The sequence below is a fragment of the Carlito syrichta genome, unplaced genomic scaffold (genome assembly GCF_000164805.1).
Source record: "Carlito syrichta isolate Samal-C Ts95f unplaced genomic scaffold, Tarsius_syrichta-2.0.1 Scaffold307180, whole genome shotgun sequence".
In the NCBI taxonomy this organism is placed as follows: Eukaryota; Metazoa; Chordata; class Mammalia; order Primates; family Tarsiidae; genus Carlito; species Carlito syrichta.
This window is the reverse complement of record NW_007251276.1, coordinates 106,675-123,011: the sequence shown is the minus strand read 5'-3', so window position 1 is coordinate 123,011 and position 16,337 is coordinate 106,675. Positions and strand designations below refer to the sequence as shown.

Here is a 16,337-nt window from a genome sequence, read left to right as displayed (position 1 = left end):
TATTATGGTAATAAGCCTATCTGTAAAGACACTATGCTATATCTCTGAAAAATATATGTCTCAACAACATCCCTGACATCTGCTAATTCTTACTAGCAATTTAACAGACTCTGAACATAATCTAACCCAAAAAATTAAATAAGTATCATTTTAACATTCTGAAAATAACCAGTAAGGCCAATCCTTCAGAAACACATTATCTACCAGGAGGAGGCACAGAGGGGTAAATGACCCAAATTATCTAAATCTGTATCTATAACTATATCTACCCTTGCATAACTCCTGCAAGCACACAAGGCAAACTTAAGTTGCTCATTTTATTTCTAGACTGAATTTTGTATATATAATACCATAGTATTACATTCACCTAATGATGAATTCAAGTTGCATGTGCCCCCTTCATGTCTCCATATGAATCTTTTGTTTTTGTTTTGCTTTGTTTGTTTGGTTTTTTTTTTAGTTGGAATCTCACTGTCACCCAGGCTAGAGGGCAGTGGCACGCTCCCAGCCACCACATTCTCAGCCTCCTAGGTTCAGGCGATGCTTGCGCCTCAGCCTTCCAAGTAGCTAGAACCATAGGCGCACACCATCACAACTAGCTAATTTTTTTATTTATAGTAGAGACGAAGTCTTGCCAAGTTGCCCAGTCTGGTCCCAAACACTCAGGCTCAGGCAATCCTCTCGCCTCTACCTCCCAAAGTGCTGGGATTACAGATATGAGCCACCACGCCTGTATGAATCTTTTAAGGTAAATGCAAATTAAATACAGATGAGGATAGTATGATACAAAGGGTATAGTTGTCACTTAGACATTCAAAAACTCATAAAATTAAAGGTAACCTATGTCATTTTCAAAATAACATTTTAAGATGTATATAATGTACTTCTAATTAATCTAAAACACTTTATTATAAAAAAATTAATACAACTTCCACATTAATCTGTTAAAATACTTCAGCTATTACACCATCTGCTAAATGAATAAAAGCATATGGCAAAGCTGCAATGGAGGAAAAAAATATAGATTACAAAAAGGGAAAAAAGTGAAATGTTATTGAGGAAGCACAAAAAAATATGTCATTTGAAGTTAAGCTTTGTTGTAAGAATACAACGAACAGTATATGAAATTACAAAAAAGTATTAGCAAGAATTAAGAGAATAAGGGAAACTATTCAAAGTAATAAAATACAGAATAAATCAGGGAGATTTTAGTTTATAAACTGATACCTTGGCTGGGCACAGTAACTCACACCTGTAATACCTCTGCTTTGGGAGGCTGAGGCCACAGAGCATCGCTTGAAGCTAGGAGTTCAAGACCAGCCTAGGCCACACAGCAAGAACTCAAGTCAACAAAATATTTAGCCAGGCACAGTGGTACACACTTGTAATCCTAACTCCTCAAGAGGCTGAGGTGGGAGGCTCACTCAAGCTCAGGAGTTTGAGGCTGCAGAGAGTGCAGACAATTCCACTTCACTCTGGTCTGGATAATAGAGTGAGACTCTTTCTCAACTAAAAATATAACGCCAGGGCAACCCCTTCGGTCCACTCCCGCTTTCTCAAAAAAAATCATATATAAAAATTATATATATATAAAAGCCGGGCACAGTGGCTCACACCTGCACTCCCAGCACTTTGGGAGGCCGAGGTGAGAGGATTGCCTGAGCACAGGGGTTTAAGACCAGCCTGAGCAACTTGGTGAGACCCGTCTCTACAATAAATCAAAAAAATTAGCTGGGCATAGTGGCTCACACCTGTGATTCCATCTACTGGGAAGGTAGAGGCAGAAGGATCACCTGATCATCCAGAAGGTAGAGGCTACCGTAGCTGTGAGCATGCCACTGCACTCCAGCCTGGGCAACAGAGTGAGACTCTGACAAATATATAAATAAATAAATGTAAACTGACCATTTGTCTATTAACTTTAACATGTCCAACATCCCAAAGTAACCATATGCAACAGTCATATCAAAAAAGAAAACAATATTATTAAGAGAAAACAAACATTTGGTTATAGATTTATGTTAAAGTAACTGAACCCTGAAACCAAAAATTTAGCAGAATGAGTGTTAACTGTACTGCATAGCTAGAATACTAGCAAAACAAAAACGATGTAACAGTTTTGAAACATGCTTATTTTGCTTTTCAAGTCAGAAATTCACACTCCCAAGGGTGCAAACGTTCTCTAACAACAAAGCAATATTCTTCAGGCATTACGGTTATTTGTATAATTTTTTATTTTCCTGAAATGTAACTTACCGAGTACCATCTGCTTTCCAGCTTACTTTATATGGATTCTGCTCCAAAAGTTTAATATTTTGCTTGTCCATGGAAACAGGCTGTGCTCCAGGGAATCCAGACCTTAAAGAAGAACATTTTATTACTACCATGGCTGGTATCCATGCAAAGCAATACATATCTTAAACCAACCTCAAATGAATCACGCATTTATCACAATGTTCTCCCGATCATGAGACTAATGTCAACTGGAAAAATATCAGCTTTCACAAACATGCTAACAAAAGGTTATCATTTCCTTGACACTTTAGAATGCAAGTTAATAAGGTTGCAAGTTAAATGGCTATTGCTATACCATAATTACTGGGCTAATTTAAAAATATATGATATAAATACATGATCTAAATCAGGGGTCCCCAATCCCCAAGGACATGGACTGGCACCGGTTCGTGGAATTGGGTCGCACAGTCACAGGTGAGCGGCCAGCGAGGCAGCAGCATTAGATTCTCACAGGAGCACAAACCCTGTTGTGAACTGCACATGCGAGGGATCTAGGTTGCATGCTCCTTATAGGAATCTAATGCCCAATGATCCTCTCCCACCCCCACTCCATGGAAAAACTGTCTTCCACGAAACCAGTCCCTAAGGCCAAAAAGGCTGGGGATCACTGATCTCAACAAAAAAGCAAGTGTGTTTACAAGTCTTGTACTTCAGGAAGAAGTTTAAATCTTTGCTTAATTACCTGACATTATTCTAGACCCCATATTTCTCCATCATGATACTGCTAACTTGACATTACTGCAGGGTTGGCAATTTTCTGCTCAAAAGATGCCCAGAAGTAACAAAACAGGAGAAATGCAGGTCAATATTAAGGTGTCCTGGCAAGGATTTAACACAGCAGTAAAACCAATAATATTCCTTCATTACTTTCCTCTTTTAGTTAAAATTATTTCTAATTGACTTATCTGGAATTTATGCACCAGTAATAAAAGTTCTTTATAATAGAAATTATAATAGGAATGTTTAACAATTAATAATCCCATTTCCTTGTGTTCAAGCTATATGACAATCTTCTGCCACTAAATACCAACGAGCAACAGACCAAGACCTGAGAGAAACAGATAAGAGCAATGAATTATCTCCTAACTCCTTCTCCATGAAATGTCTGATAAGTATTTTCAAACCATGGTAGGGTGCAGAATATATTTAAAGCTGTTCTTCCCAGGCTTCTGATTACAGAAAAACTAGAAAATGAGGCATATTCAAGTTTCGCCTCTTCTCCCTTAATAAATTGATGCAACCAACCCAAACATTAACCAGCAGCAACAGAGTCAAAGGCATGAAACAAATACTAGACAGTGACAACAGTAATTTTTTGTTACTTTAGGAAGACATGTGAGTCATCCAATTTTGTCTCAACTGTCTGGTTATTGCGCTGTCTTTATAAAAATCTGACATCTTTTTAAGTACTCTATATAACTAACTTCAAGGAACAAAGACGCTATGTCAATGCTTGTATTAATTTTAAATGTTACAGAGTAAGAATACAATTTATTTAAAACTTTAAAATATTTATTACCCTTCCCAGCCACAGAATTGATGACACTTCTGCTGTACTTCTCCTAACTTTGGTTGAGTTGTTACTTGAGTTACACCTTTAACAGTTACACCTTCCAAGAAAATAGCACCCTTTAAGAAAAAAAAAAAAAGATTTTATTAAAGTTCAAATCCATTTACAAAGAAAACACTAAGACATAAATTAGTTCATTTTCACAAATCTGAACAAGTCAATATACCAGAGATGGTCTGCTCCACAAGGGTCTATAAACTCCCCTATGACTGCAGATCCACTTTGCTTAATCCAGCATTTGATTTTCAATATATACACAGAGCTCAGTGAATACATCATGCTGTCAAAGCACTTTACAACCACTTCCCAAATCGTAACAGTACTAATCATTTATGGACTGTTTCTGAGAGCCAAGAATTTCACAAACATCCTCTCTAATCCTTACAACTCTGAAAAATAGATTATATTATATTTATCTCATAGATGACTAAATAAGCACAAAGATTTTATGTATTTAATCAGACCATAAAAGACAGAGTTTGAACCTAGGTCTATACTATACAATTTATTAGTAGGGACAAGGGAAAAAAGGAACTGTGCCACTGTGGGTGGAGTATGGATCTTAAAGGGATAAGTGTAACAGTAAGTAAAGTGACTAAGCCACAGTCATTGGGTGTATCAACATAAAACTAAATATTGTGCATCACTGAACTTTTAATCTAAATTGTTTAACTCAAAACTACACAGAGTATCTTATTGTATTTTGCAGCAAGCATATTTTTGAAATATACAGAGAAGGAAACCAGATGGAGAATTTATATCTCAAACAAATAAGGAACACTCCTAGAAATTTTAAAGACTCAAAAAAAGTTTGGATGTATGCTACAATTACTTTCAGACCCTTAAGAGGGCTGGCATCAGTCTCAAGAAAAATCCATGAAACAACTCTAGCTGTTAATGTAATTAGGGAATAAAAAATATGGTCTACAAGCTATAATATTCAACCTTCCGGCAAAGACTTGGCAACTTGAGTCATTTGAGAAGGGAAAACGAACACTTAATATTGAGTGTAAGCTGGGCTCGGTGGCTCAGCCTGTAATCCCGCGCCTTTGGGAGGCTGAGGTGAGTGGATTGCCTAAGCCCGTGGGTTAGAGACCCGCCTGGGCAACTTGGCGAGACCTCATCTCTACAATAAATCAAAAATTAGCCGGGCATGGTAGCGCGCGCCTGTAGTTCCAGCTACTTGGAAGGCTGAGGCAGAAGGATCGCCAGAGCCCAGCAGGTGGAGGCTGTGGTGGCCGGGAGCGGCCACTGCCCTCCAGTCTGGGTGACAGAGTGAGACTCCAACTCAAAAAAAAAAAAATATTGAGTGCACATACATCCTTGTCAAACCCAGAAGACTCCTGAGTCTTCCCAGAAGACACTGATCCTACTTTTTGCCCCTAAGTCCAAATCCCTTTTTGTAATTAATCTAATCTGTCTTCTACTTTGTTTTCTTTAAATAGCCATAATTTAAGGAATTCATGAGCCAAAGGAACACAGTACCATCCCTCTCCTATTATACCATTACCTATCTGTATTAAGTAAGGAAATTTATGTTTAAAACTACTTTTATCTTTAAGTATAACGAAAGAGGAAAAAAGAGTATTTTCAAAGGAAAGCTCAAACAAGTAGATGAGGTGTTTTTTTTTTGAGTTGGAGTCTCACTCCATCACCCAGACTGAAGTGCAGTGGCCACTCCTGGCCACCGCAGCCTAGACATGCTGGGCTCCAGCGATCCTTCCGCCTTAGCCTACCAAGTAGCTGGAACTACAGGCGTGCACTACCATGCCCAGCTAATTTTTTGATTTATTGTAGAGACGAGGTCTTGCCAAGTTGCCCAGGCGGGTCTCGAATCCGCGGGCTCAAGCAATCCACTCACCTCAGCCTCCCAAAGCATGGGATTACAGGCTGAGCCACCGAGCCCAGCTATAGATGAGGTTTGTAACAGATTTAGTTATTGAGAATACTCAAATAATTTTCACATTCTTATAAAATCATATTTAGATGCTAATTTAAGAGAACACGCCTTTTTAGAGAGTTCTATATTCAGCATCTTTATTCTGACAGTATTAACAGCAGAGGAGACTTTCTTTTTAGGTTTTACATGATAAAAGTATCTAGCTTCACTTACAAAGATATATTTTCTAAGCAATGTTAAGCAAAATTTTAAAATATATGATAATTTCTGAAAAGGGCAACATAAAAGCAAAGCCCAAACTAGCAAAAGTTCGTCCTAAAAACACAAGCATTATTTCTTTTTAAATAAGCAGTAAAAAGGACTGATAAATTTTTTTTTTTTTTTTTTGAGTTGGAGTCTCACTCTGTCGCCCAGACTAGAGTACAGTGGCCGCTCCCGGCCACCGCAGCCTCGACCTGCTGGTTCCGGCGATCCTTCCGCCTCAGGCTTCCGAGTAGCTGGAATCACAGGCGCGCGCTACCACGCCCGGCTAGTTTTTGATTTATTGTAGAGATGAGGTCTTGCCAAGTTGCCCAGGCGGGTCTCGAACCCACAGGCTCAGGCAGTCCATTCACCTCAGCCTCCCAAAGGCGCGGGATTACAGGCTGAGCCACTGAGCCCGGCTAAATATTTTAATAATATTTCTATACAGTTGAACAAACCGAATATTTTTAATATCATAGAGCCAATACACATTGAGCATCAAAACAGATTTAACAACTATTGAGTTTGATTATAAAAATTAACCGCAATCACCTATTAAATATTGTTCATTTATTTATCTTCTTCTTTCACCTTTCCTACAATACATCAATTTCTTTACCTTTTTTAGTTCCCCTATTTTCTTCCACAATATTAAGTAAAAAGAAAAATAGAAATAAACCCAATGAAAGAAGTATGGTATACTTCATACACAAATAATATTGGATAACATTACACTAACAGAATTTACTATTTAATGTCATTACAAAAGTTTTCTCTGATAAAACAGCATTTTTACAGTATTAAAAATTATGTAACAACTCCAAGAAAGATCACTAATTCTAAATTACAAACAGCAATGTCAGGTCTGGAACTACTTTTAAGCATATAATAATTGAGTTTTTAAGTCACTGACATGTATTTGCACTTTTCAAAAATTATTAATACCATTTGTGAGAATAAAGAAAAGTCAAAAGTAAAAAAGATAATACATGAGTCAAATAGAAGAAGTGTATCTCATAAAAAGAATCTTCCAGTCTTAAAATTAAAATCAGTATGAGTATCACAAGCAGGCAAAAAAGAAGTAACAGATCATTTAGAGGGGAATATCGGAAATTATTACATAAAATGAGGGCAATTTAAAAATGGGAACTGTGTGTGTGTGTAAAGAGAGTGTGTACAAGTTCGTATAAGGGAGGGACACAGTGCTATAAACAAAAATGTTTAAACTTCAGTCACCTTCAAAGTACTTTCCATTTGATGCAATACACCAATCGAGAGGCTTTTGCCACTGCTCAAAACAGTTTCTGAACGCGTCAATTTGGATGCCTTCTAGTCCTTCTGCTGTTTTTGTGTTTCACTTCTTCCACATTGGCAAAATGTTTCCCTTTAAGGACTTTTCTCATCCGAGAAGCAAACAAAAAAAGACGTTCGGGGCAAGGTCAGGTGAGTAGGGAGGGTGAAGCATAGGGATCAGGCTGGTTTTGGTAAAAGCTGCTTAGCAGTGTGGGCAGGTTGTTCACATAAATTACCCATCACAGAACGGGCAAACACGCTAAAAGAATTTCCAAAACAAAATTCACTAAAGCCAAACACAGCTCCTCGCAGCGACGCTAGCTGGCACACAGATGTCAATGAGTTCCTAGAAGACTCACCTGGCAGGGAAGCACGCACCGCAAGGGGCCTGCCCTCCGAAAGGCAATCCCAGGTTTTCAGAGGCTCTCCCCTTGGACGTGTATCGGCATGTTTTCCCAATGAGGAAAATACGTTCATAGTTTGTGTTGCTCTCTTTTTAAGTCAGGGTCTCAATCTATTGTCCAGGCTGGAGTACAGTGGTACAACCATGGCTCACCATAGCCTCCACCTTCATGGCTAAGGCTGTCCTTCCGTTTCTGTCTCCCAAATAACTGGCACTATAGGCACACGTCACCATGTCTGGCTAATGTTTTTATTTGTTTGCAAAGACAAGGTCTCGCTATGTTGACCAAGCTGGTCTCAAACTCCTGGGCTCAAGCTATCCTCCTGTCTCGGCCTCCCAAAGTGTTGAGATGACAGGTATCAGCTGCCACACCTGGCCCATTAATGGTTTTATTCAAAGAAATTATCTCAGACATCAATTCAAAGGAGCAAGTGACATACTAATAAGTCATCTCTCCCAACTCAGTAATGGCATGTGCTCAAAACACAAATAAAGAAGATGTCTTAGTAATGAGAGAGCCAAGCACAAGAGATGTACTAGTGTTATAAACCCAAAGAGAGCTACCAGAATTCACTACAAGGTGTCCAGCACTTCAATTCATAGTTGTATCAATGTAGGAGTCAGAAAAGGATAATTCTACTTAACAAAAATAAAGTCTCACTGACTCATAACTTCATTATGTCAAGAAATGTTAGCTACAAAAGAACTAATCACTTTTGGGTGGCCTCAGTCAACTTTTTCTTCGACCTCAGATGGAAATGAAAGAAAAGGAAAGCTTTCCCAACCATGAACTGAACAAATCCATTACATCAAGCTTCCACCTCTGTCAACAACAGGTTTAGCCACAGTTCAACTCTCCTGCCACCCTTCCTCCCTGATGTCTTGTCCTCACTGTCCGGGAGTCCCTTTCCCTCGGCTCATCTTGTCAATAATCACCTTCCCCAAGAGTGCCAGGGTCAACCCTAAATGCCTTGTTCATGAACAGCCTTCCCCACAAGCTCCACCTCTGTCTCGAACGGCCCAACCTTCGGTCTTGCCTGAAAGCCAGCTCTTCTCTCCTGCAACTTCTCCTCCCACACCCAAGCTCCACCGGGAAGGTCCAGCTGCTCCACATCCGCGCTACTTTCCAGCCTCCTTCCAAAGCCCTCTTCCGTTTACACCATCCGCACTCAACCACAGCACTCAGTTGTGGTAACACAGGCACCCACTGTCTCTTTAAGAGCGTCCCTTGGGCGTCGGGGCTCACACCCATAATCCCAGCACTCTGGGAGGCTGAGATGAGAGGACTGCCTGAGCCCACAGTTCGAGAACGGCCTGGGCAGCTTGGTGAGATCTCATCTCTACAATAAATCAAGAAATTAGCCAGTCATGGTTGAAAGGCTGAGGCGGAGGATCGCGGGAGCCCAGTAGGTGGAGGCTGTGGTGGCCATGAGCATGCCTGTGCACTCCAGCCTGGGCCACACAGTGAGACTCCAACTCAAAAAATAAAATAAAATAAAGAGCTTCCCTCCCCACCCATGAAGCCTAGTAGCCATGTTAAATGACATTGTAATTTAATATCCCACTCCAGCCAAGTTGATGGGAGCATGAATGAACCCCTAACTCAATCTGAAGCCATAAGATTCTCTCCCCTGGTAATTTGAAATTGAGAGTCACAGATAGGCAGTTAGTCTCCAAACATGGCTAAAATTATAAGTTATCGTAAAAGCTCTGGGACAGTCACAATCTCCCAGGAAAATAAGGAATCAAAAAGAGCCCGTCTTGAGAGACAAAGATAATGAAAAGATGATACAAATAAAGGGAGACAGACTGGGCAACATAGTGAGACTTCATCTCTACCAAAAAAAAAAATTTCTTTTCAAAAAAAAAAAATTAGCTGGACGTGGTGGCACACACCTGTAGTCCCAGCTACTTGGGAGGCAGAGGCAGAAGGACTGCCTGAATTAAGGAGGTTGAGGCTGTGGTGAGCTGTGATCATGCTACTGCACTTCAGCCTGGGCAACACAGTAAGACTTCAACTCAAAAAACAAAGATAAATAAATGGAAAAAAGCAGAGACAAGAAATTAAGAAGTAGTACCAGAAACTGGGTTATAGTAACTGTCCAGGTCTAGGCTCCAAGACTGTATGGAAATCCGGCTATACTTACTGTGACTGAGTTGCATCAACTTGCTCATGATAGAATCCCCTGATCATTTAAGCTAGGTTGGTTTTGTTTCTGTTGCTTACAGTCAAATAATTTAAACTAATAAAACTTTCTGTTCTTTGTGTACTGAAGAATACTGTCCCATATTCATCTAAGACAGTCAGTGTTTCTCACCATTCTAACTTCCATCATTATACTAGGAATATCAACATCCCTTAATATAACCTAAACCATCCAACAATCTTCATGGTTCAGTAATTTTCAATGACCTCATCTTGGCTCAACTTGGACAGCCTGTTCTATGGCCATACCATCATTCCAGGCCCTCTACCTTTTGATTCAACACGGCTCACATTGATCAAGTACCTCCAGCACTCTAAAACCAACATGCCTTTGGAGGAATAGGTACAAATATTCTCAAAAATCACCATCTCCTCACTGTCAGTTAGAAACCAAGCCTAACTGCTTTCCCCAAAAAGGGAGAAAGAGCTCTGCTTTTGGCAATGGCAAGCCAGTTTATTTAGACTAATTCTGCAGCCATGAGAGAGAGTTGGCCAAAACGTTAAAATCATGGACTTCATGCTGCGAAGTCCATGATTTTGTCCTACTTTGCGGCTGTCGTAATATTCCACCATGTGAATATGCCACATTTTCTTTATCCAGTCTACTTTCAATGGTCAGCAGTAATTGGTTCCCTGTTTTTGCTACTGTGACTAGTGCAGCAAGAAATGTATATGTGTACCCTACATCTTTATAATAAAATATAAATTTTTAAAAAGACTATTATAATACTCTTAAACATTACCAGTTTTAACCGCTCCTTTCTCCTCTTGCCAAAGGAAGCACTTGACCCGGGTTCTGATTCCTTTTTACCATCTTCATCCTCGTCTTCGTCTTCCTCATCCTCAAAACACCAGTCTGGCAGTAGAGGTGGGGGTGGTGCTTCCTCTATATCCCCATAGCGACGAAAAAGTTCCTTCAAATAATCACCCTTATAGATTCCTGGAGGTCTGGCTTGGGCAAAAGTTGCAACTGCTGCTTCAATACTATTGGGAAACAAACACCATGCAATTTCCTCACTATTCTCCATTAATGCAGACTTATCAAAACTCTTGTATTATATTCAAAGCACCATATAAAGTATTATAGAAGTTTAAAAAATAGACAAGCCACAGTCCTCACCCTTAAGGCATTCAATCTATTAAGGGACAAATTCATTCTGAAACAGTTTTAATATAAGATACACTGAAAATTCCTTGACTCTAAAAGTAAATTGCTGTGAGTGTAGAGATCTGTGTAGGGTCTGTGAAGAATTTAAATGAAGCTTTGAAGGTTGAGGTCTGACTCTATCACAAAAACATCAGCCAAGGAAATGTAAATAGCACAGTGAACAAAAGCAAAAGCATGCTGATTTCACAGGAACCTCCAACAGACCCAGGTACTAAGAGTACAGGTCATCAAAGAGAAGAAAGCATAGGCTGTGCCTGCCTGACACAGGAGCCTGGGGTCACTGTGCTGACTATCTGAGTGGCCAGAGCTACAGAGTACATGCAGGCTGCGTACTGGAAAATGCACAATCAGATCTGTACTTCAGCTGATTATATTCAAAAAAGGACCTACTGTATGAAAGCCATTGTAAACGTAAATAATAACTTGAATGAGTCAATAAGAAAATGCAGTTAGTGACAGCACATTCTCTCTTAGGAATAGCAGGCAACTAAAGTTCTAATATCTCAGAATCTGAAACCACACTTCATAAATAACAAGTGCTCAACAAAGACATGATGGCTGGTTTAAACGGAATAATCCTGTCCCCAAAATACTTCCTTTATATAGTATTATAAGCTTTTCCGAGTACTCAACAGCTATAATAGAGATGTTACAGTCTGGTACCCCTAGTCCAAAAATCCGAAATTCTAAATGTTCCAAAATTCAAAATATTTTAAGAGTACCGACATGACCTTCAAAGGTAATGCTCAATGGCACCTTTCAGAATTTGGATTCTCAGATTAAGGATGCTCAAACAGTAAGTATAATGCAAATATTCAAAAATTTTTTTAAAAGAAATCCAAATCTGAACTCCCAAAGCATTTCAGATACGGGATACACAACTTGTTTTCAAAAGGAAAACAATAATAGTAACTTCCAAAGCTGAATACAAATACAAAATATTAGAAGAAGCTGTCTCTGATAATTCTGAAAGATGTGTTTTTAAAAAAAAACGTAAAGGGCCACTGCCTTACTAGACTCTGGTGTGGCCATGTGCTCTTTGAGCAATGGCCAGCCCATGTTATCTTAAGCTTTGGCGCCCTCCCCTACAGGTGGGGGGGTGAATCTCCTCTTCTTCTTCTCTCTCTCTCTTTCTAAATTTAGTTTTTAAATAAACTATATTTTCTAATCTTAAGGAAAAAAACCTGGAAAGTAAATACATAGTTTATAGGACTCATAAGCACCCAATTAAAGTGCTACTTAGTACAAAACACCAGGTAGCACTAGTCTAAAGATTAAACATACCTAAGATGAAAAGCATTTCAAATTATATTAATCATGAGTTCACCAAAAACTTGGCAATATAAAATTCTATGACTAAAAACATCAACAAAACTTTTATTACAAAACATATCTTATTCCATTATAACAAGATACAAGTACCTCCAATCCATTTTCTCCACCAAAAAGGCACATATGAGGAAACCGGTGCGATTGAAACCATGAGTACAATGAACACCTAGAAAATAAAGTGGCTTTGATTTAAAATTGACATACATCATTTCAGAAGCCACATTTTACCTTAAAATTCCAACCCTCAATCAAAACATTTCAGTCATTTCATTAAATAACTACATTTTTTTAAAACTTGAAAAGCTTCCTCTTATAACTTAATTGTCAATTTAAGTTGATTAGAATCTAATATATAGCACTAATTCAAAGTTTAAATGCAATATATTGGTTTATTGGTTAAAAACTGGCTCTACTGTCTATAGATTCCTTTTAAAACTAAAAGATTACAAGCATTTTAAATGAAGAATTGCTTTCATCAAACACCAAATCAAAAGGACATACATGAAAGCACACACACACAGCAGACATCTCTGATCCACAAACTTTGAATAAATTTTTCCAAAAGAAGAAAATGGTCCTTTCTAAAACAGTCACAATATATTTTTAAAAGTCCAGATACTACTACAGAGCAAATACAGTTAAATATATAAACACATCTGGGGGTTGATATTAACTAAATGCAATCAACTAAAGTGACTGGCTACAGAAAACAATAAACTAATGAATATACAGCATAATAAAAATAAAACTACTTTGAAGTTCGTGAGAAACCAACTGACTATATCTTCACATTAACTTACAAATCTCTCAAATAAAGTTCTAGAAAAATGAAACCTGCTAGGAAACAAAAATTTATTTTTCTTAAACCCTTTTTTAAGAACATATTCAAGACCACTTCAACTACTTAGAAAACAATAAAATAGCTCGGTGAACATTACTAATGAGACAACCAGTTGCCAGGTTGGCTGTGACTCTCCTGCAGACCATGAAATGAAAATTTTCCTGTTAACTCCGTTTAACTGAAGGCGATCCTGATATTTAAGACTATATCTTTTTAATGTTAACTTTTACAACCTATTCTTCTCTGTGTATATAGATAATCCTGCAAGAGTGCAACAAAGAACAATCTATAGAAATAAACTAGCTAGAGCCAAGTACGGTGGCGCATACCTGCAATTCCGTCTACTCAGGAGGCTGAGACAGGAGGATCGCTTGAGCCCAGAAGTTCAAGGCCGCAGTAAGTTGTGAGCATGCCACTGCACTCCAAGCTGGGCAGCAGAGCAAGTTCCTGTCTCTAAAAAATAGACCAACAGCCGGAGGCAACGGCTCATGCCTATAATCCCAGCACTCTGGGAGGCCAAGGAGAAAGGACTACTTGAAGCCATTAGAGATCAGCCTCAGCAACAAAGTAAGGCCTAGTCTCTACAAAAAATAAAACCAGCTGAGCGTGGTGTGAACATCCACAGTCCTCACTACTTTGGAGGTTGAGTCGGGAGGATGACTTTAACCCAGGAGATCGAGGCTGTAGTGAACTAAGATCGTGCTGCTGCACTCTGGCCTGGGTGACAGAGTGAGACTCTATCTTTAAAAAAATTAAAAATTAAAATTAAATAAAGAAGTAAAAAACAAAGAAGATTGATTAAGTGAATAGGAAAGATTTCTTAGGCAAAACACAGAAAGCATGAAGTAAAAGGAAATACTGATGCATTATACTACTTCAAAACAGGTAAATGTTTGCTCTTTGAAAGATACCTTTAAGAAACCAAAAAGGTGGCTGGGCTCAGTGGCTCGGTCTGTAATCCCAGCACTTTGGGAGGCAGAAGCGAGTGGATTGCCTGAGCCCGCAGGTTCGAGACCAGCCTGGGCAACTTGGTGAGACCTCATCTCTACAATAAAATTAAAAATAGCCGAGCATGGTAGCGTGCCTATAGTTCCAGCTACTTAGAAGGCTGAGGCAGAAGGACTGCTGGAGCCTAGCAAGTCAACGCTGGGGTGGCCTGAGCGTGCACTCCAGCCTGGGCGAAGGAGTGAGACTCCAACTCAAAAAAAAAAAAAGAAAACAAAAAGGCTAGCCACAGAATATATTCACAATACACATATCTGGCAAAGGACTTGTACCTAGAATATGTGAAGAACTGTTAAAACTCAATAAAATAACCTAACTTTTTTTAAAACTGGGCAAAAGATTTGAACAAACACTTTTTTATTTTTATTTATTTTGAGAAAGTAGGATTTATTGAGAGGACAGAAAAGCTCCTTCAGGAGGAGGAGTTGCCCTGAACAAACACTTTATAGAATAATATATGCAAGAGTAAGAAGCACGAAAAAAGTTGCTTAACATCCTTAATTATCAAAAAATGAAAATTAAACCCACAATGAGATCCCACTATACACTCATTACAACGGCTACAATTTAAAAGACTGATCAGGCACATGTTTGTGAGGATGTGGAGAAGCTGCAATCCTCATACACTGTTGGTAGAAATGTTAAATGGGGCGAGGCATGGTGGCACACGCCTGTAATCCCAGCACTTTGGGAGGCCGAGGGGAGAGGAGTGGCTGAGCCCATGGGTTCCAGACCAACCACCTAGGCAACGTGGCAAGACCTCATCTCTACAAGAAATCAAAAAATCAGCCGGGTGTGGTGGGCCATGCCTGTAGTTCCAGTTACTCGGAAGGCTGAGGCGGAAGGATCACCGGAGCCCAGCGGGTCGAGGCTGTAGTGGCTGGGAGCGGCCACTGCACTCCAGTCTGGGCGACAGAGCGAGACTCCGACTCAAAAAAAAAAAAAGAAATGTTAAATGGGAACAATCACTAGGGGGAAATTTCAGGCAGTTTCTTTATTTTCTTTATTTTTTTTAGTTGGAGTCTCACTCTGTTGCCTAGGCTGGAGTGCAGTAGCATGCTCACAGCCACCACAGCCTCGACCTTCTGGGCTCAGGCGATCTTTCTACTTCAGTCTTCCAAGTAGCTAGAACTACAGGCACACACTACCACGCAGTTAATTTTTTTATTTATTGTAGAGATGAGGTCTTGCCAAGTTGCTAAGGCTCGTCTCGAACCCGTGGGCTCAGGCAATCCTCTTACCTCGGCCTCACAAAGTGCTGGAATTATAGGCGTGCGCCACCGCACCCAGCCCAGGCAGTTTCTTAAAAAATGAAACACATACTTATATCAAGTGACCCAGACATTGTAATCCTAGCTATTTACCCAAGAAAAGCAGAAACCTGTGTCGATACAAAGATTTGTACCTAAGATTTATACCAAACACAACATCCATGGCAACTTTATTAATAACTGCCAAAGACTGCAAACATCCCAAATGTCCATCATCTGGTGAACAGATAAGCAACATGTGGTATATTCACTCAGTGAATACAGCTCAGACATAAAAAGTAACAAGTTTCTAATAAATGCAACAAAGATGATTTTGAAACCATTATACTGTATGACAGAAGTCAGGCAACAAGTACATATAATTCATCCACACAAAATTCAAGAAAATGCAAACCTACAGCGACAGAAAACAGAAAGAGACTGCCTCACCTACAACTAAGGTTGAAAGAGGCTGAATACAAGGAAAGATGAGATGCAAACGCTCTGAACCTTGACTGTGATTTCACCAATGCCCCTGTCTGTCAAAACTCATCACACTATACACTTTAAATGAATGCTGTTTATTATATGTAATTATACCTCAATATGTAAATCTTTTTTTAACCAGGTGTTAAAGGGGAATGCTGGTACAAGTCTGCAATTGGCATTAATAATATAATCTAAATGCTAGTGTCATTAATATGGTCTTGTCCTCAGAAACTCCCTTCATCAACAATAAAGATTATATATATTTTTTAAAAATCAGCCGGGTTCGGTGGCTCAGCCTATAATCCCGCGCCTTTGGGAGGCTGAGGTGAGTGGATTGCCTGA

The 16,337-nt window shown here is 39.2% G+C and overlaps 1 protein-coding gene across 3 annotated transcripts in view; it reads right to left on the bottom strand.

The window, feature by feature from the left end:
- RNGTT (RNA guanylyltransferase and 5'-phosphatase) overlaps positions 1-16,337 on the bottom strand; it is a 297,963-nt gene that overhangs the window by 260,648 nt on the left and 20,978 nt on the right. For all 3 annotated transcript variants that reach the window (XM_008064037.1, XM_008064038.1, XM_008064039.1), the window contains exons 4-7: positions 12,501-12,576; positions 10,654-10,894; positions 3,815-3,924; positions 2,257-2,358 (exon numbers count right to left, since the gene is read on the bottom strand). In XM_008064037.1, coding sequence (XP_008062228.1) covers positions 2,257-2,358; positions 3,815-3,924; positions 10,654-10,894; positions 12,501-12,576 — 529 coding nt within the window. The remainder of the gene's footprint in view (positions 1-2,256; positions 2,359-3,814; positions 3,925-10,653; positions 10,895-12,500; positions 12,577-16,337) is intronic.